The sequence below is a fragment of the Astyanax mexicanus genome, chromosome 3 (assembly GCF_023375975.1).
Source record: "Astyanax mexicanus isolate ESR-SI-001 chromosome 3, AstMex3_surface, whole genome shotgun sequence".
Lineage (NCBI taxonomy): Eukaryota > Metazoa > Chordata > Actinopteri > Characiformes > Acestrorhamphidae > Astyanax > Astyanax mexicanus.
The window spans coordinates 61,165,001-61,187,818 of record NC_064410.1 but is presented as its reverse complement, the minus strand read 5'-3'; the positions used below and the strand labels follow the sequence as shown (position 1 = coordinate 61,187,818).

Genomic DNA, 22,818 nt, shown 5'->3' with positions numbered 1-22,818 from the left:
CTGTACTTTTACTCTTTTCTAATGTATCTATTAATTTATGTTCTTTTTATATATGTGTAATGCTGGAACTATTTTTCCAGTATACTTTAATATTTTAAATTCTGAACTTTGACTCAATGGTCATCTTTTTTGTATGTAGAAAAAAAAAATAAAACTATAAATAAATATCAAAAATATTAGGTGAGAATGTGTGTCCAAACTTTTGACTGGTACTGTGCATGCACACTGACATAAATAAATAAATAAATAAATAAATAAATAAATAAATAAATAAATCTATCTATGGGCTTTGATCTCGGAAGTGTTTCCGGTTGAAGCGCAGTGATATCATGCGATAGAGGGAGCCCGTGGCGGCGCGCGCGGATGCCAGAGAGAAAAGTAGGGCTCATTTATTTACATTATTCTTTAAATCCGATTATAATTCGGATTGCGGGTGCGGCTGGCTCGAGTCTAGACGCGAAGCGGTGCTTTGAGCTTGAGCAAGAACCTGCTCTCGCGCTCAGGTGTGCGGTTCTGCATCCTGCACGAGCACTGCGCGCGCTGTGATTTTACGTTATATGTGTCTCGTGTTTGTTGTGCTTTATTGGGTCGTTTTAAACGGGTTTATTGGTGTTTTTGGTGCAAAGAGGTACTAATCTGCAGGAAAAACGTGAAATAAAAGAGAAATGGAGATTTTAAACACCCCAGGCCTGAATGTTGGCTAGCTACCGTAACTTGGGTGAATAGGCTTGGATGTTGCGCCCGTTCCACCTTAAATGGTGCTGCTTCTGCTGCATTTAAGGTGGAATGGTCGATTCTAATAAGCAAACTGCGGGTAGTTTTGCTGTTTTAGCGACAAACAAGACCTGATACAACACTTTTACACTTACTTACACGTCTTTCGACACTGCTTATCTGTTATTTGCCAGTTTCTTATCTTATAAGACATAAATTAACCCAAATTTAACTGACTTTAGCCAGCTAACATTAGCTAGTTAGCTAGCTTAGCTTTGCTTAACTAGCTACTTTCATTGGTTGTATTTAGCAGTTTTAAACGGGTTTAATGGTGTTTTTGGTGCAAATATGCAGAAATATGTGCAAAGAAAAAGTAAAATTATACATGCATACGGATTTTAAACATCACAGGCCTGAATGCTACTTAAGCTTAGCTGAATAGGCTAACATAATGCTTTTGCTGCATTTAAGGTGGAACGGAAAATTCTTATTAGAAGCAAACTGCAGATAGTTTTGCTGTTTTAGCCACAAACAAGACTTGACTACACTTTTACACTTATTTACACGTCTGTTGACATTGCTTCTCTGTTATTTGTCATTTTTCAACTTATAAGACAGAATTTAAACCGATTTAAGCTAGGTAGCACTAGCTAGTTAGCTAGCTTAGCTAGCCTTATTGGTTTTATTGAGACGTTTTAAAAGGGTTTAACTGTGTTTTTGGTGCAAATATGCAGAACTGTGTGCAAAGAAACCGTGAAATCATACAAAAACGGGGTTTTAAACACCACGGGCCTGAGTGTTAACATAGCTTAGCTTCTGCTGCATTTAAGGTGGAATGGTCAATTTTCATAATAAGCAAACTGCAGGTATTTTTGCAGTTTTAGCAACAAAAAAGAAACAACATTTTAAACGCATATAAGTTACACGTCCACCGAAATTTCCGTCTCTGTTATTTGCCAATTTCTTAACTAATTTAGCCTGATTTTAGCTAACCTTACCTTAGCCAGCTAGCGCTAGCTAGTTAGCTTAGCTGGCTGTATTGTTTTTATTGAGTCGTTCAATGCTACCTTGGGTTAGCTGAATAAGCTAAATATTGCGCCTGGTCCACCTTAAATGGTGCATTTTCTCTGCGGCCTTTAAGGTGGATTGGACAATTCTTCGCATGAATGTTTGCTATTTTAGCCACAAACAGGACTTGGCACAACACTTTTACACACATTTACGCATCTTCTGACACTTCTTCTCTGTTATTTGCCAATTTCTCACTTTATAAGACAGATTTAAACAGATTTTAGCTAGTTAGCACTTGTTAGCCTAGGCTGGTCACACAGTCACAGGCCTGCTGTTTACACCTGAGATGCTGCACTGAATCTTAACTGATTTAACCTCAGTCTGATACAAAAACACAATTATTGTTACGAAAAATGGGCCCAATCTTTAATATCTTTAATAATAGTTAATGCTGTTTTATATGGAAGCCCATTCCTGCAACCTAAATTAAACTGATATCTCATTATTTCTGAGATATCTCAAGATAACGGCTTAGTATCTAAAAATAATGAGACAGTATCTCAAAATGCTATTTTATTATAAAATAATGAGAGTATTTCAAAATAATGTGATAGTATTTTAAATAGTGAGATAGTATCTCAAATAATGAGAAAGTATCTCAAATAATGAGAGAGAATCTCAAAATAATGGCTTACTATCTGAAGACGACTTACTATCTCAAAACAATGATTTACTATCTTAAAATAATGGGAGAGCGTTTTAGTTAATAATAAGGAAAAAAATGTCCATCACACTCTTCACACCCTACGAGACTCAAGAGAACTGCAGACAAACTCCAGCCCAACTAAGCTTCTTTAATATATTTACATTCTACTGAAATATATTCATTTACAATCAGCATATATGCAGCTGCAACAGGGAACCGCCTAGTGCATCCCAAGCTCCAGATATTTAAATGAGGCACTGGGAACTTTGTGTTCATACACACAGTACCTTCAGCTAGTTCTTCTGGCCCTCCCAACTTTAAATTACAGTAAGTAACAATAAGTTGACTAAAATTGACGTAAATTTACTTTTATATTAATTTATTTTACTTTTTTTTTTAATTAAATTTAGAGTATTCAGAGGTGAAATGAGTTTTATATTTTTTCTTTTTGGAAGGCCCTGCCTCTGCTTTCCTTTTTTTTTTTTTTGGAAAAAAAAGCCTTTAAAAAAATTTAAAAATTGACAGTTACAATATCACCAAAAATTGCACAATTTCAAAAACATTTCATATCATATTACAATAATTATTAATATTGCCTCCACCATGATCTGCTTTCTCTCACTCACTGAACAAATCCCATCCGGGAGGGGGGAAAAACACTGCCTGCCCACACTAAAAACTGATTGGCTGTCTCACAGACTCTTTGCAGAGAACAGGCCAATCAGAACCCTCTCTGTTTTCTCTCTCTCATTCCCACACGCGATTAGAGAGAAAAAGTATGTCGCCTGTGTGCGCGTTTGGGGCTCTCGTTCTGAATTCCGGGAGATTATATGTGACTCGCGGGCATCAGGGAGCCACTACCGAAATGCGGGAGACTCCCGCAGCTTCAGGGAGACTTGGTTTGTCTGCATTTGTTGACTGGAGTTGGTAAATATTTAAGATACAATATAATATCATGCATATCCACTGAAATAAATTTGTAGTCTGTTTTCCTGTTCTACATATTCATTCGTGTTCCTGAGTCAACTTATTGTGACTTTTTAACTTTTTTTTTTTATTGTGAATGTCATGATGGTGGCACCTGAAGAACTATCCCAAGGTACTGTGTGTATAAACATCAAGACCTATATCGCAGTGTCTCTCTGACATATCCGCATGGATGAAGGCGCATCACCTTCAAATAAATCTCTCAAAGACTGAACTTCTGGTTATACCAGCAAAACCATCTTTTCAACACAACCTCTCTATAAGCATCGACTCTCTCTCTCTCTCTCTCTCTCTTTATAACATCAGAAAAATTTGACAGTTTCTGACACAACAGGCCATCCAACTCCTGGTGCAAGCGGTCGTCATCTCACGCCTCGACTACTGCAATGCCCTGCTAACTGGCCTCCCGGCCTGTGTAGTAAAACCACTCCAGATGATCCAGAACGCAGCAGCACGTCTGGTCTTCAACCAGCCAAAACGGGCACCTCGCTGCTCATTGAGCTCCACTGGCTACCAGTTGCTGCTCACATCAAATTCAAAGCACTTACAATCGCCTACAAGGTGATGACAGAACAGCTCCTTCCTACCTGCACTGATCACTCCTGAAGGCTTACGCTACCTCCCGGCCGCTGCGCTCCTCCAATGAACGTCGCCTCGCTTTACCAAACAAACACTCACACAAAGCAATCCAGACTGTTCTCATACAGAGTTCCCCAATGGTGGAACAAATTACCTTCCACTACCAGATCAGGAGAATCTCTCGCTATCTTTAAGAAACTCCTGAAGACAGAGCTCTTCAAAGAGCACTTACTCTCCTAACACCTCTAACTAACTACCTTCTACTACCAGATCAGGAGAATCTCTCACTATCTTTAATAATAAACTCCTGAAGACAGAGCTCTTCAAAGAGCTCCTACTCTCCTAACACCTCTAACACACTAACTACTTCTAACCTCATTTCCTTCGTCCCCTCCTTCACTCCTCTATCCTCTTACTTCCCTTTGACCTCCTTTAAGCCCTATCTAAAAATGTTTTATCTTTAAGTTCTATTTCTTTTGTACTTGACTATTGTAAGTCGCTTTGGACAAAAGCATCTGCCAAATGTAACGTAATGTAATGTAATGTAAAAGACCTGGGGGCTGTTCCACGAAGCGAGCTAACTCTATAAGTCAGGCTTTATAAGACGAGTCTGGCTCATTTTGCTCAAATTTCGGTTCCACGAAAGAGGCTAGACTTAAGCCTCCTCCAGTTACTATAGCAACATATACGTTTGTCCAAACCTGCTCTGTACCAGGCTAGAGTTGACGCTTAGCTTAGCTGCAGCGCTTCTATTGGAGGAGCAGTGTGACGTCATAGCCTTGCGGGTGGGGACACAAAATCCAGGAACAAGGTTCCGCCAGGGTTTTATCCAATAAATTGCAGAGGATGCAGCAGATCATATAATATTTCTATACATTTAATTGAGTACTGTATTGGAAATGTGTCTGCACATTGCAATTTACTGGTTCAATCTTAACAAATTCAGGCCAGTGTAAAATTAAATCCAGTATTTAATCACAGTTATTTTCCACAAAAGATTTATTTGCATAAACTCTATATCACAAAATGTATTAGTATTAATGATGCCCAGGTAATTTAGATGAAGTTACTTTGAAGTATATCTGTAATCCTGTAATTATATCAATTCACATATGTGATCATATTTGTTAAATATAAATAATATAAATGTTATAAAGTAATAATATAAATAATATAAAGTGAATGGATATAGAAAACTACCCTACCAATATTTTCATACAGGTGATATAAATTAGCAAAAAATGTAGGCTATAAAAAGAGCAGCCAACATTGAAGGCTGTAGGCAGTGATTGACATCACCACCAGTAGCAGCAACAGCTGTTTTCTTTCTGGTTGCTAAAATATTTCATGCAGTTAATTTATATCATAATACACAAAAAAATTAATTTAACATTTCCCTGCACATTAGACTAACCAATTGGAATTGCACTTTCCATTCTGGTAATATTTATATTTAACCTTGACCTGCTGCCATGTTCATTTTAATCTCCCATGTTGCTTCTAAATCAGGATATAATTATCAATTTTCTTAATTTACTATAACATTTTGGAATGCCAATGAATGGATTAAATATGCTTACGCATTTAATCGGTCTGCAATTTTCATAATTAATTCTAATAACACAAATGTTTCCTTTCCTTATAATTATGTCTTTATATTCATCAAATAGACGTATAAGTAACTCAACAGGAGAACTGAACAGGAGAGAAAAAAAAGCAGCGCATTCCTTCACCTCTTTGAACATTTTTCTCAGCTTTTCAGGGCTCGATTACTGAAGCTGTGTAAATGCCGTGTGCACGTGCACAAGCCTTGTTTACAAAAGCCTGGCTTGAATTAGCGGGAACAGGTTGAGTCTGAATTGCTTTAGTGGAACGGAACTAGCTGGAAGTGAATTGTTTGGCTAACTCAAGCGAGGCTTACTCAAATAAGCGCCGCTTTTTTAAGCTCGCTTCGTGGAACAGCCCCCAGGATTGAAGAACACTGGTATAATGTGTGTATATTGTGGTGGAAATACCTGTGACGATTAATAAAGACAAATATTAAGTTCTGAGTCGTGTCAGTCATGAAATCATCACTCTCTGAAGGTGCTCTGAGACTAACAGTTTCTCAGAGCTGTTATTTATCCCCGCTCCGCCGTATCCGGAACCGTAAACCATATATGGACATAGGGTTTCCGCTTGCAACGGCATCCTTCAAAACTCCCTTCTATCCCAAGACAGAAACTCCCTTCTGTTCCCAAACGGAGTTGTTTCCCGTCGAAAATGTCAGCATAACCTCTTCACGTTCACATCCTGGCGTTTACCCAAAATGGTTATCAGACAAGGTTTCTCTGCTAGCTAGCACGGACACAAATGTCGGAATGACCTAAAGAGTAACCTAAAACGAGCTAATATGAAGTGAATTACCACTGTGAATATTAAGTGTGATTAAGCACATCTAATAAAATAACCATGCATACAAATGATCACATCTAGTGAAATGAACATGCATAAAATGATTACATTTGTCATAACAAGGTGGTTATAATCGTGATAAAGTGGTGATAATGAAATTTCCCATATCAATATATATATGTATGTGTATATATTGTTGGATATCTGGCTGCACAACAGACAGACTAAGAAAATCTTTTATTCCGAGAGCCATCAGACTCTTTAACTCCTCCCTTCGGGGACGGGATGCTGCTGCTGACTGAGTTTAACCCAGTCACACCGCATGGACATTATTACTCAACCACTTAATTCTTTACACTAACACTTCCCCAACCTCACTTACATTCAAGTACACTTTACTCATGATTGGGTATTCACATATTCACATTCTCTTTTTAGAACTATATTTGTTACAGATGCATATTTATATTATATTTCTATGTCACATCAGCCACTTTCATAATCAATGTCATTGCACACTGCGCTTTGCTCTGTTAATTATTTAATTATTTAATGAACATTAGCAACATCTACTGCACTGCTCTGTTTACAGATAGATCCTTACCTTGTATAGTACGTTTTTTATAGCCTTATATAGATATATATTTTTTTCTTCTTTTTCTCTATTCTTCTGTGTTTTAATTTATGTTTGTATCTGTTTCTTATTGTATTGTGTTGTTGCTGCTGGATGCCTAAATTTCCTTCGGGATAAATAAAGTATCTATCTATCTATCTATCTATCTATCTATCTATCTATCTATCTATCTATCTATCTATCTATCTATCTATCTATCTATCTATCTATCTATCTATCTATCTATCTATCTATCTATCTATCTATCTATCTATCTATCTATCTATCTATCTATCTATCTATCTATCTATCTATCTATCTGATAACAGTTTTAAACATATAATCAACTTTAAACATATAATCAACAGCTTAATTCATATAACCAATCATTAATCCATAGTTAAATGTGTGCTTGTGTCATTCAAGCAGATGGCCTTAGGGGATTTTTATGACCCACGAGTCAACTCAGGGTCAGGGGACTTTTGGCTTGCTTCCTCTTTTTACCATGAGGCCAAAACCGCAACCTCGAATCAATCGGCCGAACAGAGCACAAGTCATACTTACGTATTTTCTGGACCTTGAGCTCCATATAATGATGAACCAAAATCTTGCAATAAATATTACATATCGGAATTTAATTATGCAATAATCCATAATTATTTTGTAATGATTAATATACATCTAAAGCATGCATTAATTGAGCCCTCGTATGGATTTCTAGAGTCCAGGAGCAGCACCAGCAACGAAGTTCCTCTTTTGTCATGATGAACGTGACAAAACTAAAACCTTAGTTTCAGAACGACACTAATTACAGAAGTTAAGTTGATGAGCAGCAAAGATTATGTTCTCAGATAAGAATTTACTGGTTTCGGAAACAACACGTTCGGGAAATATCGAATCATGCCATAGCAACAACATAGCAACAAATTTACGTCACATTGATTCACCATGGTAACAAATCTACTACGTCATTTTGAATATAAAAGTAGAGTCAGATGAGCACGAGGTCAGAAAGATTTGGGTAGTCAATACATTTTGTTTTTGCATGCCTGAAAAATCTTTCTCCAGAACTTCTGTAATAAATTAATAAGCTCACTGTTCATCCTGATTCTCCAGTGTCGTCTGCATTTCTTTGAATCAACGAAGAACACGCAGGACAACAGAAGAAATTGTCCATAATTTATTTATAAATTTGTATATTAGTAAATATTTTTTTTACCTATTTTTACCTAAAAGTTCTTTTGGAAGATCTCAGTGTCTCTAAAATGACCTTTTTATACACAGTCATGTGATTTGTTTTATTTTTCTCCTCTTGCACCTGATTTTTATTAGTGCTACTGAAATTTCAAGCCTTTTTATTACCCTGCCTGAACTTTGTGGTGTTGTAATCCAGTTCAAAATGAGTTAATGTTTTTCATGAAATGTGTTTTGTGTTTTGCTGTAAGTAAAATATGGGTCTTTGAGATTTGCAAATTCAATGCGTTCTGTTTTATCGACATTTTACACACAGTTTCACACAAATGTGGATAAAAGTATTGGATGCAGAAAACCGGTGTATAGTATATAATGTACAGTAAATTTAATGGTTATTGCTAGGCAAAGTGCATCTCGTCTGGACAGTAGTTTGGCAGTACTGTTTATTAGTGTAGCTTGATGGTGAATGGAAAGATGCTGATCCTGCTCTGACTGGTTCTGCCATTGATGCTTTCATGATGGGAAAAGGTCATATTAGTGCATCTTTTTTGAATATTATTGAAAAGTTACTTTATTTCAGTAATTCAGTTAAAAATGTGAAACTCCTATATTATATAGATGTATTAAACACAAAGAGTGATCTATTTTAAGACTTTATATATTTTATTATTGATGATTTATGGATTACAGCCAATGAAAACCCCAAAATCAGTGTCTCAGAAAACTAGAATACTATATAAGACCAATTGATACTTTTAGCAGTGTGGATAGTGTGCCAATTCCTGCTGGAATATGAAATGTGACTCCAAACCATCACTGATTGGTGGAAACCTCACACTAGACCTCGAGCAGTTTGGACTGTGTGTCTCTCCACTCTTCCTCCAGACTCTGCTCCCTTGATTTACAAATGAAATGTAAAATGTACTGATGATCAGTGATGGTTTGGAGAGACATGTCTGTCATCTGCTGGTGTTGATCCACTGTGTTTTATTATCAAGTCTAAAGTCAGTGCAGTTTTGTTTTCCCACAAAATCCCACAAAATGCTTCCCTCTGCTACTGACAGATTCACAGCCCTAACTAATGAATGTACTCTGATGTGTGGTTAATGTGTGTGTTCTACAGGTGACTGTCTCCATGAGTATCTGAGTGTGTGTTCTGTACTCAGCTCCACACACTGAAGGCCGGTCAGGATGCCCATCCCTCCCCCACCCCCTCCACCCCCCACCTTCAGCCAGGTCAGTACTTACCCTACCTTTCAAATGTTTAGGTTCATTTAACTTAAGAAAACAGTGAAGTGTATGTTAATCACCTGCACCCACTATTATCAGACCTCACTACAACTCCCATAATTCACCTGCACCCACTATTTTTAGCTCTCACTACAACTCCCATAATTCACCTGTACCCACTATTATCAGCCCTTACTACAACTCCCATAATTCACCTTCACCCACTATTATCAGCCCTCACTACAACTCCCATAGTTCACCTGCACCCACTATTATCAGCCCTCACTACAACTCCCATAATTCACCTGCACCCACTATTATCAGCCCTCACTACAACTCCCATAATTCACCTGCACCCACTATTATCAGACCTCACTACAACTCCCATAGTTCACCTGCACCCACTATTATCAGCCCTCACTACAACTCCCATAATTCACCTGCACCCACTATTATCAGACCCTCACTACAACTCCCATAGTTCACCTGCACCCACTATTATCAGCCCTCACTACAACTCCCATAATTCACCTGCACCCACTATTATCAGCCCTCACTACAACTCCCATAGTTCACCTGCACCCACTATTATCAGCCCTCACTACAACTCCCATAATTCACTTGCACCCACTATTATCAGACCCTCACTACAACTCCCATAGTTCACCTGCACCCACTATCAGCCCTCACTACAACTCCCATAATTCACCTGCACCCACTATTATCAGCCCTCACTACAACTCCCATAATTCATCTGCACCCACTATTATCAGCCCTTACTACAACTCCCACAATTCACTTGCACCCACTATTATCAGCCCTCACTACAACTCCCATAATTCACCTGCACCCTCTATTATCAGCCCTCACTACAACTCCCATAATTCACCTGCACCCACTATTATCAGACCTCACTACAACTCCCATAATTCACCTGCACCCACTATTATCAGCCCTCACTACAACTCCCATAATTCACCTGCACCCACTATCAGCCCTCACTACAACTCCCATAATTCACCTGCACCCACTATTATCAGCCCTCACTACAACTCCCATAGTTCACCTGCACCCACTATTATCAGCCCTCACTACAACTCCCATAATTCACCTGCACCCACTATTATCAGACCCTCACTACAACTCCCATAGTTCACCTGCACCCACTATTATCAGCCCTCACTACAACTCCCATAATTCACCTGCACCCACTATTATCAGCCCTCACTACAACTCCCATAGTTCACCTGCACCCACTATTATCAGCCCTCACTACAACTCCCATAATTCACTTGCACCCACTATTATCAGCCCTCACTACATCTCCCATAATTCACCTGCACCCACTATTATCAGCCCTCACTACAACTCCCATAATTCACCTGCACCCACTATTATCAGACCCTCACTACAACTCCCATAGTTCACCTGCACCCACTATTATCAGATCCTCACTACAACTCCCATAATTCACCTGCACCCACTATTATCAGCCCTCACTACATCTCCCATAATTCACCTGCACCCACTATTATCAGACCCTCACTACAACTCCCATAATTCACCTGCACCCACTATTATCAGACCTCACTACAACTCCCATAATTCACCTGCACCCACTATTATCAGCCCTCACTACAACTCCCATAATTCACCAGCACCCACTATTATCAGACCCTCACTACAACTCCCATAATTCACCTGCACCCACTATTATCAGCCCTCACTATAACTCCCATAATTCACCTGCACCCACTATTATCAGACCCTCACTACAACTCCCATAATTCACCTGCACCCACTATTATCAGCCCTCACTACAACTCCCATAATTCACCTGCACCCACTATTATCAGACCCTCACTACAACTCCCATAATTCACCTGCACCCACTATTATCAGACCCTCACTACAACTCCCATAATTCAAAAAATTAATTAATAAAAAAATACGTTAATAGTTTTGTCCATGTGATCTTCTGTGTCTGAATGTTCTTCACTTTATTACTAGTATATGTTTGTAAATGAATGTTTATATGAATTGTTATAAATTCCTGTAGGCGAACACTACCCCTCCTAAGCTGTCCCGGGACGAGGCGAAAGGCAGAGGGGCGTTACTGACTGATATCTGTAAAGGGGCGAAGCTGAAGAAGGTTGCTGTGGTTAATGACCGAAGCGCACCTGTGATAGAGAGTAAGATCCCACCGTTAATGTGCATTTAATATTAAAGACTTGAAAATGATTAAGGGATAGAATTCTGTAGTAAACAGTAAAAAAGTCTTATTCCTCCACATTAAATCCCTGATCTAAACCTGATGAACTGAGATGGTGATTTGAGGTGATTTAATTGGGATGAGCTGGAGCTTCACAGCGTGAAGGAAAAGCAGCAGCTATTGTTCAGCACCTCCAGAAACTCCTTCTTTCAAGACGCTGAGAAAACTATTCCAGGTGATTCTCCCTCATGAAGACGCTGAGATTAAAATCTCACCAAGAGTCTGCAGATCTGAACTCAAAGAGAAATGTGCTACTTATTTAGAAGAATCTAAAATATAAAACAGATTCTGCTTTATTATTAAAAATAATTCTGCAGTTTTTTATAGCTTTACAATGTAAAAAAAAATCATAAAAAGAAAGAAAACGCACTAAATGAGAAGAGGTGTGTCCAGACTTTTGACTGGGACTGTATGTTTTTTTCCATTAGTGAAAATGGTCCAGTATTAACATTTAGTTAATTTGTTTTATTTATTCAGTATAGTTAAGAATATTTATATTCCAAATCCAGTGTTGTTATACTGTTATTAATTAAAGATTAATAAAAAGTGTTTTTATTGTCTTAAAACAACGCTAATTTAATTAATCACCTTTATTTTGAAACTTTTTATTTTCCAAACAAATTAATGATTGTTACAGTCCTACACCTGCTCACCTTTTTTGTTATACCTACAATCTAGAGTGCTGATTGGCTGACTGAAGTGCATTCCATTACCTTGTAACTGATGATGTTTGTTTGATGCTCTTTGTTGATTACTTTGTATTTACTGTCCAGGTTTATCAGTAATGGTACCGTATTTTTCGCACCATAAAGATCCTTATAATCCGGTGCTCCTTATGTATGAATTCTATCAGTCAGGTATTAAGGAGCAGTAAAGCCACTCCGCTGAAGTACAGAGTTATACAGGAGTTTCAGTTTAGTTCTCCATCCCAAAGGCTGGAGCAGTGTTAGCATTAGCCGATAACCACGCTAAGCACTAGCTCTTCTGCCAGAAAAAGTCTAAGCTTACTGTTAATACACGGATATACGGATATAATATGGATATAATGCGTGTATAATACTGTTAATAAACCACAGCCACCACCCAGCAGTGAGACCAGCTGAATTAAAAAGAAAGCATGGCAACACCCCTGTTCCTTACAAGTGTAGCATAATTCTGTGTGCCTTATTTATAAAATTGCCAAGAAAATTGACGTTCATTGATAGTTCGCCCTATAATCTGGTGCACCTTATAGTGGGAAAAATATGGTAATTAAATATTTTTATATCTCCAAACCTTGTCTTTGACTAGTCCATGGCCCCCTCTAGTGGATGTATATTCACATAATTAAGCCTGCTCATTTTTTTTTTTTGCTTTGTTTTTTTCTCATAGAGCCAAAAGGAACTAATGGGGGAGGAGCCAACTCTGGGGCTGGGACCACCACTGGTGGTGGTTCCAACAGTGGAGGTGTATCTACAAGTGCTCAGCCAATGGGAAGCTTGTTTCAAGGTGGTGTGCCTAAACTGCGTCCCGTAGGAGGTATACATGATTATTAATGAAGGGTTGTTAATGTTCAGTTATTAGTTAACATTTTCTCAACTTGTTTTAGTGTTATTTGTTATATAAATAAAAAAAGTTTTATAGATGGGTTTATGAATAAATTATGTAATATATGCTATTCCCAGCTGGCATTTCAGCGTTGATCAATGTTGATGTTCTGGTTGAATTAATGTTTTCAACGTCATACGTTCAACCTTTAATAAACCACAGCTCAATAAAATTAGAAAATTCTATGATTAACAGAGAGTTAACAATAAACTTACATCACTGCAGTAAATCTACATAAAGAAAGTTACCCACCACTACCAATCTGATTCAACATCTGATCTCAAAAACACTAAAACAGTACAAAAAATAGAACATGAACATGGTATTAAATTAAAAAGCAGTTACTGTATGTAGTTACCAATCTCTTCTTAATAATAAATAGTTAGTTTATTATTGTGGCACATTGTCTTAAAGCTCCTTTGGGAGCCCAGAAGCAGGATAAAAGCATTTTCTATAGTGGTGCTATAAAATGACAATATTATCGTGTATTGCAATAAGTTCAGTCAATCTGAAAAGAAGAATTTCAAGAACTTAAAAAAATATCCTCAAGTTCAGTCGCAATTAAGACCAGAAGTTTATGATTGGGCGCTGAGTGGTCCAGTAGTCTAAAGCACTCCCAATATGTTCAAGAGATTGCTGGTTTGAATCCCGGTCATGCAGCTTGTCATCAGCTGCCGGAGCCCTGAGAGAGCACAATTTGCCTTGCTCTCTCTGGCTGGGTAGATGAAGTTAAAGCACTGGTTCTATAATTTCTGCTCTGTTGGCTCCATAGTAGCACAGTGTTTAGACTGGTCTTATTTAAATGTATTGTATAAAGTTGATCTCAGAGTGATAGTTTTGGACACGACTGCATGCAAACATGATTTGTGTTTTTGTTGCAGATGGTTCTGCTGTGGGACGGTCCCCTTTGCAGCCCCCCTCTTCTCGTCCTGCAGCCCCCCGTCCCCCGGGCCGGGCCGATGAGCCCGAGTCTCAGCAGACGTCTCCGCCGGAGTCCAGTCGCTCTCAGCGCCCGTCTCTGCCTGACCTGTCCCGCCCCCCCAGCACCGCCAGCAGCCCATCCCCGGGCATGAAGCACAGCACCTCGGCCCCGCCCCCGCCTCCACCCGTGTCTCGCCGCGGCAACGCCCCGCCCGCACCGCCCCAAAAGGCCCCGGTATCCTCATACAACCGCGAGAAGCCCCTCCCTCCAACCCCAGGACAGAGGGGTCCATCTCCCGCCCCGTCCCCGCCCCCTCCTCCCCCTGTCAAACCACCTCCCTCCCCCGTCAGCAACCGCTCCTCTTCATCATCTTCCTCTTCCTCCTCCCTGGCTCCGCCCCCTCCGCCACCCTACCGGCAGCAGCTGTCTGTCTCTAACGGCCCCTCCAGCCCCGTTAACGAAGTGGCCCCTGAGCTCCCCCAGAGACACAACTCTCTCAGCAAGAAACCCCCTGCCCCCGGGAGCCACACCCCCACCAGAGCCCATGCCCCGCCCCCTCCGCCCTCTCCTACACCACAGGGTGGGAGACCCCCACCCCCAGCACGGGACCCTCCAGGACGGGCTGCAGGTGAGCGTTTTATTTTAGCATCACTGGCTTTTAAACATTTTAGCTAATCTATATAATTTAAAACACTGTTTTATTAAAACTATACTTTTAAATAGTATAAAAGCTATAAAAGTGAAAGGTGATGTAAACAACAGTCCGAATTACCAAAAATAGGGCATATTAAGGGTGTTTTCACACCTGTGAATGGAAGTTCATTTACTTGGAGTGTTTTCTCCCTTTATTTGGTTTGTTTTCACAAAGGCAAAGAAAAACTAAATGCACTAAAATGCACCCTAACAAACCACGCAAGCCTGTTGTCTATTCTGTTTGGTCAGAGCAAAATGATATTTGTGAAAATTTGCTGCCGTGCTTTCGAACATATTGTTTTCAATGGGATGTGCAGCTCAGATCCTGCATTTATTGTTAAGACAGCTTAGCATGAAGCAGCAGCTGAGATTTTTTAATAGCTGTAATAATTATATGGGTAATAAATCTGGTTAAACTGCACCTGAACAGCCATTTAGCTGAAACAGGTCTTGCTGTATTTTAGATCTCTAGCTGGGTACAGTAGATGCCGCTCTTTTCCCTCATCACTCCTAGGGTGATGTGGATCAGCACAAGGCTGCGTCTGTGAGCTGATGTATCAGAACCGAGTCGCTGCGCTGCTTTCCTCAGAGTGTTAGCGCTGTGATGCTACTCTGCAAAGAGAGACTTCACATGTATCAGAGGAGGCATGTGCTGGTCTTCACCCTCCTTGTGTTGTGGCATCACTAGTAATGGGGGATATACAGCTGAGTAGTAGCTAAATTGGGAGAAAAATGGGAAGAAATTAGAAAAAAGTAAACTGTTTAACACCTTGAATTCTTGATTTTGATTGATTGTGTTTCAGCTCCTCCAGTTCCCGGACAGACATCTCGAAACGGCCGGGAAGCCCCTCCTCCACCGCCCCCCTATCGGACTCACGGTAGCTCAGATCCACCCAGCCGAGGCAAGCCCCCCCCACCCCCTACCCGAACCCCCGCTGGACCCCCGCCCCCACCCCCGCCCATTCGCAATGGACACACCTCCACCCCCCGCTCCTTTGTAGGTGAGTGCTCAACACACTCACCTTCACCTTCATCAGCCTCTTCTCCTCCTCCTCCTCCTCCTCCTTCAATCACCTGGACAACAGCTGATTCTGAGACGAGCCCAGTCAGGGCTGGACTATGACTTTATTTATTTTATATTATTTTATATAATACCTGCTTAGAATTGCCAATGGCATTTTATTAATCGGGATGCTATTTATTTTGAAAACATTGAAATTCTGCCTGTTAAAGACTTTGTATTTAGAGGCCTAAGATGTAGGACAGTGCCTGGTTGCATAAAAAAAAACACCTTAAGATTTTGACTTTAGCAAAAAAACCAAACATTTTTTGGGTCCCAAAATTTTTCTAATTTTTTTGGGTCAAAACTTTTTTGGGTCCCAAAATGTTTCGAAGTTTTTTTGGGTCCCAAAAGTTTTTTTCTCTTACCTTACAGATAGACAGACAGACTGACAGACACACACACATACGTAGTGTTACATGTGTAGTGTTAAACTTACAGTAATGTTATACTTTAATACTAGGGGTGTCACGATTTTGATATTTCATCTAAATCGATCGAAATCATGTCATGGTCTCGAGCCTCGAAGTCAAAAAGAGAATCGACGCGCGCTACGCAAATGGCACAGCACACTGTAGCTCAAAGAGCCGCCCTTTCTCCAGAGAACGTGGACATTCTCATCTTCTTAAAGAAAAACTTGAATAATATATAAAAATAACAGTTGTTTTGTCCAGCCTCAAATATGTTAATAGTTTTGGTACCTTAAGGAGCATCTTTCTCTCAGATAAAGTTAATAATATATCTTTGTTAAAGAAAAAAACGTTCTCAGGGACCGAAAAAGTCTTAAAGTCTTATTTTTCATGTTTAACTGTTATAGTAGGATAGAGTTCAGTTTGTTAAGGCTCTATTTGTTCTATTATACATGACTGTTCCTGTATTTTTTTATTATTTATTTTGTTATGTTGCACATTGCTGCTTTAATAGTGCACACTGCTGCTACCAAAAAAAAACACTAGATGGCGTTACATATACAGTGAGTCCAAGAAGTATTTGATCCCTTGCTGATTTTCTTTGTTTGCCCACTAATAAAGACACTATCCTTCTGCACTTTTAATGGTAGATATATTCTAACATGGAGAGACAGAATATCAAGACAAAAATCCAGAATATAATTTTAAAGAATATATTTTAATTAATTTGTATTTCAATGAGGAAAATAAGTATTTGATCCCTCTTGCCAAACACACTCAATACTTAGCAATGTCAAAAGGCAAAGCCTTTGTTTGCAAGCACAGCGGTGAGACGTTTGTTGTAGTTAACCACAAGTTTAGCACACACACCAGGGGGAATTTTGGCCCACTCTTCTTTGCAGATCCTCTCTAAATCATGAAGGTTGGTGGGCTGTCGCTTGGCAACTCTGACCTTCAGCTCCCTCCATAGATTTTCGATCGGATTGAGGTCTGGCGACTGGCTGGGCCACTCCATGACCTTAATGTGATTTTTCTTGAGCCAATCCTTTGTTGCCTTTGCTGTATGTTTAGGGTCGTTATCATGTTGGAAGACCCAACCACGGCCCATTTTCAGATCCCTGGCAGAGGGGAGGAGGTTGTCCCTCAGGATTGTGCGGTACATGGCTCCATCCATCTTCCCAGTGATGCGGTGAAGTAGCCCTGTACCCTTGGCAGAGAAACACCCCCAAAACATTATGCTTCCACCTCCATGCTTGATGGTGGGCACAGTGTTCTTGGGGTCATAGGCAGCATTTTTCTTCCTCCACACATGGCGGGTGGAGTTGAGGCCAAAAAGTTCAATTTTGGTCTCGTCTGACCACAGAACCTTCTCCCAATAACTTGGTTCATCTTTCAAATGATCATTGGCATACTTGAGGCGCGCCTCCACATGTGCTCTCTTCAGCAGGGGTACCTTTCGGGCACTGCAGGATGTGAATCCATTGTTGCGCAAAGTGTTGCCAATTGTTTCCTTGCAAACTGTGGTCCCAGCTGCCTTCAGGTCATTTGCTAACTCCTGCCGAGTGGTTGCAGGACGATTTCTGACTGTTCTCAGCATCATTGCCACCCCACGAGGCGAAATCTTCTTTGGAGCACCGGGCCGAGGTCTGTTGATTGTCATGTTATACTCTTTAAACTTTCTGATAATTGCACCAATAGTTGTTACTTTCACATCCAACACCTTACTAATCTTTTTGTAGCCCATTCCAGCTTTGTGAAGGTCAACAATTCTGACTCTGAGGTCCTGTGACAGCTCTTTGGTTTTACCCATGTTGGAGACTTGAAATCTGTGTGATCTGTCTGATTCTGTGGACAGGTGTTTTTCACACAAGTGATTAGTGAGAACAGGTGGCTTCAGGTCAGGTAACAAGTTGATTGGGAGTGTCTAACTGGTCTGTAAAAGCCAGAACTGCTAATGAATACTAAGGGATCAAATACTTATTTCACTCTATGAAATACAAATCAATTAATATATATTCCTTAGATTTATTTTCTGGATTTTCTTTTTAATATTCTGTCTCTCCATGTAAGAATACATCTACCATTAAAAGTATAGAATGATCATGTCTTTATTAGTGGGCCAACGAAGAAAATCAACAAGGGATCAAATACTTCTTGGACTCACTGTATATCTTAATTAAAATATTTATTTAGTGCCTAATGTGGTGTATTACAGATTTACACATGTATCACTTTGCATCACTTATATCAAGCCCACCTTTTGAAATAAGCTTCTCTTCTGTAAAAAAAAAAGAAAATCGAGAATCGAATCGAATCGTGACCCTAAAATCTGAAATAAAATCGAATCGAGGATTTAGAGAATCGTGACACCCCTATTTAATACTAATCTGATTTACTGTAGGATCAGTAGTAGAGCTAATATCTGAACGTGTTCTGCTTCACTCTGGATTGTTTAACCGTACTCTCTGTTCCTGCTGTGTTTTGCTCCAGATGACTTCGAATCCAAGTATTCTTTCCATCCTCTGGACGACTTCCCCCCACCGGAGGAGTACAGACACTTCACTAAAATCTATCCCAGCAAAGCCAACAGAGGTGAGACCCACAATGCATTACAGTATGTAGTTTATTTGGCCAGTTTATTGAAAACACCTTTCTTTTAGTAGAACGCACTGCTGCACTGTTTATGAATGCTGATGTGGATGTATGGATGCTGATGCTGGTATTGATGCTGATGTGGGTGGATGGATGCTGATGCTGATGCTGGTACTGATGCTGATGTGGGTGGATGGATGCTGGTACTGATGCTGATGTGGGTGGATGGATGCTGATACTGATGCTGGTACTGATGCTGATGTGGGTGGAAGGATGCTGATACTGATGCTGGTACTGATACTGATGTGGGTGGATGGATGCTGATACTGATGCTGGTACTGATGTTGATGTGGGTGGATGGATGCTGATACTGATGCTGGTACTGATGCTGATGTGGGTGGGTGGATGGATGCTGATACTGATGCTGGTACTGATGCTGATGTGGGTGGAAGGATGCTGATACTGATGCTGGTACTGATGCTGATGTGGGTGGGTGGATGGATGCTGATACTGATGCTGGTACTGATGCTGATGTGGGTGGGTGGATGGATGCTGATACTGATGCTGGTACTGATGCTGATGTGGGTGGATGGATGCTGGTACTGGTACTGATGTGGGTGGATGGATGCTGATACTGGTACTGATGCTGATGTGGGTGGATGGATACTGATGCTGATGCTGATATGGGTGGGTGGATGCTGATACTGGTACTGATACTAATATGGATGGATGCTGGTACTGGTACTGACGCTAATGTGGGTGGATGGATGCTGATACGGATGCTGATACTGATACTGATGTGGGTGGATGGATGCTGATACTGGTACTGGTACTGATGCTAATGTGGGTGGATGGATGCTGATACTGATACTGATACTGATGTGGGTGGATGGATGCTGATACTGGTACTGGTACTGATGCTAATGTGGGTGGATGGATGCTGATACTGGTACTGGTACTGATGCTAATGTGGGGGGATGGATGCTGATACTGGTACTGATGCTGATGCTGATGTGGGTGGATGGATGCTGGTACTGGTACTGATGCTAATGTGGGGGGATGGATGCTGATACTGGTACTGATGCTGATGTGGGTGGATGGATGGATACTGATGCTGAAACTGGTACTGATGCTGATGTGGATGCATGGATACTGATGCTGTTACTAATACTAATGCTGAAGTGGATGGGTGGATGGATGGATGGATGGTTGCTGATGCTGGTACTCATACTAATATGGATGGGTGGTTGCTGATACAGATATTGATCTGTATTGATGCTGATAAATAATGCTGATCGTGATGCTGATGTATGGATGCTGATGCTGGTACTGATACTGAAGTGAATGGATGCTGATGTGGGTGGATGGATGGATGGATGGATGGATGGATGGATGGATGGATGGATGGATGGATGGATGGATGGATGCGTGCTGATACTGATGTGGATGGATGCTGATGCTGAAGATACTTGTGTGGATGGATGGATGGATGGATGGATGGATACTGATGATAGTACTAATACTAATGTTGATGTGGGTGGATTAATGCTGATTCTGGTACTGAGATGGATGGATGGATGGATTCTGATAATACTGATATGGCTAAATGGATGCTAATGCTAATTAATGAATGGATGCTGATGCTAATTGATTAATAGATAGATACTAATGCTGATGGATGGATGGATGGATGGATAGATGCTAACGGTAGAAGCTAACTGTATGTGTGTTTTGTGTTTCTACAGTGATGAGGGGGGCTCCTCCTCTTCCGCCGGTGGGCAGGTGAACACAGACCTGGCGTGGTGCCACGTGGGAGGCAAGGGTTACACAATTATACAAACACACACTACACACACACACACCACATTACACACACACACACACACTAAACTACACAATGCCTGCACCTTATTAACACCCTCTCTCTCTCCTCGCTGGACTACTACATTCCATTTCAATCGGGTGAACTCCTCCTCCTCCTCCATCACACAGCAGCTTCAGGACTTCACTCCACTGGGGAAAGAGTAGCAGGAAACTGTGTACAGTGTTTCATTCCTTAACCTGGAATGGCCAGTTTTTTATTTTAGTTTTTTCTCGACATGTTTAATTCCGTTATGTATAAGTTTAAAGGCCCTTTCACACCACGTACCGACATAACATAGTGGAACCTAGGGACTAGACACTCCATATTTCTCATAAATGTCCATTCTTTCTGTTTCTCTGCTCATTATGCTTTTTTCTCCCTTTTTAAGCTCTCTTTAAATGGCTCATCCTTCACACAAGCTCATTACTAGGAGTGTAAATCATGGGGCATCTCAAGATATGATATATGTTGCCCACAATAACTGATATTATGATGCTGTGATTTTGTGATCACAAAAATATATGACTAAATATATCGCAAATATATCACAATTCTCTACGATACTTGACAGCATCTGTGTTACTGAAGAGGTTAAAATATTTCTAAGTAAGCAAATAACAGGAATTATAGATTTATTGGTGTCAGTTTCACAATATTTGTGATATCAGGTTTACCCTATTCATTTGATTAGTGCCAATACACTTAAAGCAAGCCTCAAATATATTGATAATTGATGCCACAAATCAATACAAATGTATGGAAAACAATGTAATATATTGTGATCTCCATTTGTTGTGCCATCTCTACTCATTACCAAGAGAAACTATAATTCATGGTTTTACGATAAAATGCTCCTAGACAAACTATATAAAATATTTATATAACAGGGATGTGTAATGTACGTTAGAGGTGGGCAATATGACTCTAAGATACTATCACGATATTTCATGGGTTTTTTTTTGTGGCGATATGATAAAATGCTACTATGCTACTGCAACAACAACTAAAAAAATTAACTATATTATTGCATATAGTTGTAACAGACGTCAATGTTTCAGAATGTCATGAGACTAATAATACTAATAATGCACTTCAAATATCTCCATATATCCAGGATTAAAGTAAAATAAATGATACTGGACAGATATAATCTGGCTCTATTAGATATATAATGGGAAATGAGACCAGTGTGAATTTTTATTATTTAATCTTTTTTTGTTGCTAAAAACAGTAAAATATGAATAAAAATAGTACCGTAATGTGATAATTAGGGATGGGTGATATGGCACCATATTTCAGAGTATAATATCATTCACGATATTCAAAAATATTGGTGATATTATTGCGTACAATACGATATAGCACACTTCTAACGTACGTAATTCCCCATCTTTCTAGATCCAATGGAGTATTCACTTTTTTTTTTTTTTTTTTTTTTTTTAACTTTTCAAACACATTTTTAAATATTAAACATGTTGCTTCTTATATAATTAAGCTTTTCTTCACTGCTGCTTCCTTCAGGCTCATTTGTTTGGTCTGCAAACCTGATAAACCTGATAGCTGAGCTCTGGTGCTCAGTGGATCTCAGTGCTGATTGGTCAGCCCCGTTTTAACTACATGTCTGAAAGGCATTATTTAATATGCATGAGAATCAGACGTGGTGTGAGAGGGCCTTAACTCTGCGATCTGCAGAGCGGTAAAGATTCTGCACACACTACTAATATGGGTTTGGGTTGTTCCTGGAGAAATAATAGTGAATATTGTTTGGCGTATCGCTCTTGGCTCATGTTTTCTTTATTGTAATCCTTATTAACACTGTTTGTTTCTTTAGAATCTGAGATTGATGCACTGTGAAAATGCCATTGACTCTTAAAGGCGGAGGGACTTGTGTTGTGTCCTTCTGATTAAGTACAAACTGGAAATGTAAACTAAGGACTGGAACTGCTTTAGCTTTTTAATTTTTTTTATTTTTATTTTTATTGGCTAGCTT

The 22,818-nt window shown here is 39.8% G+C and overlaps 1 protein-coding gene and 2 long non-coding RNA genes across 3 annotated transcripts; 1 reads left to right on the top strand and 2 right to left on the bottom strand.

Moving 5' to 3' along the window:
• The first annotated feature begins 319 nt into the window (after positions 1 to 319).
• Positions 320 to 22,258, top strand: wipf2b (WAS/WASL interacting protein family, member 2b). Its single transcript, XM_022663436.2, has 8 exons — positions 320 to 378; positions 9,322 to 9,434; positions 11,488 to 11,620; positions 13,072 to 13,218; positions 14,169 to 14,837; positions 15,706 to 15,903; positions 18,863 to 18,964; positions 20,710 to 22,258. Exons 2-8 carry the CDS (start codon positions 9,390 to 9,392, stop codon positions 20,748 to 20,750), a joined length of 1,335 nt encoding a protein of 444 aa, XP_022519157.2. The 5' UTR covers positions 320 to 378; positions 9,322 to 9,389; the 3' UTR covers positions 20,751 to 22,258.
• LOC125799398 (uncharacterized) lies at positions 9,524 to 11,350 on the bottom strand. Its single transcript, XR_007438291.1, has 3 exons — positions 11,175 to 11,350; positions 10,339 to 10,407; positions 9,524 to 9,890 (listed from the first exon to the last, which is right to left on the bottom strand). It is a non-coding gene; the product is annotated as an uncharacterized LOC125799398 (long non-coding RNA).
• LOC125799402 (uncharacterized) lies at positions 10,581 to 11,084 on the bottom strand. Its single transcript, XR_007438295.1, has 3 exons — positions 11,015 to 11,084; positions 10,766 to 10,832; positions 10,581 to 10,630 (listed from the first exon to the last, which is right to left on the bottom strand). It is a non-coding gene; the product is annotated as an uncharacterized LOC125799402 (long non-coding RNA).
• Positions 22,259 to 22,818: the final 560 nt, after the last annotated feature.

Bases quoted from the DNA above. Each gene is read 5' to 3' on its own strand.
- wipf2b (XM_022663436.2), top strand. From the start codon at position 9,390: ATGCCCATCCCTCCCCCACCCCCTCCACCCCCCACCTTCAGCCAG. The intron at 9,435-11,487 runs GTCAGTACTTAC...AAATTCCTGTAG, and splicing joins CACCCCCCACCTTCAGCCAG to GCGAACACTACCCCTCCTAA. The intron at 13,219-14,168 runs GTATACATGATT...TTTTTGTTGCAG, and splicing joins TAAACTGCGTCCCGTAGGAG to ATGGTTCTGCTGTGGGACGG.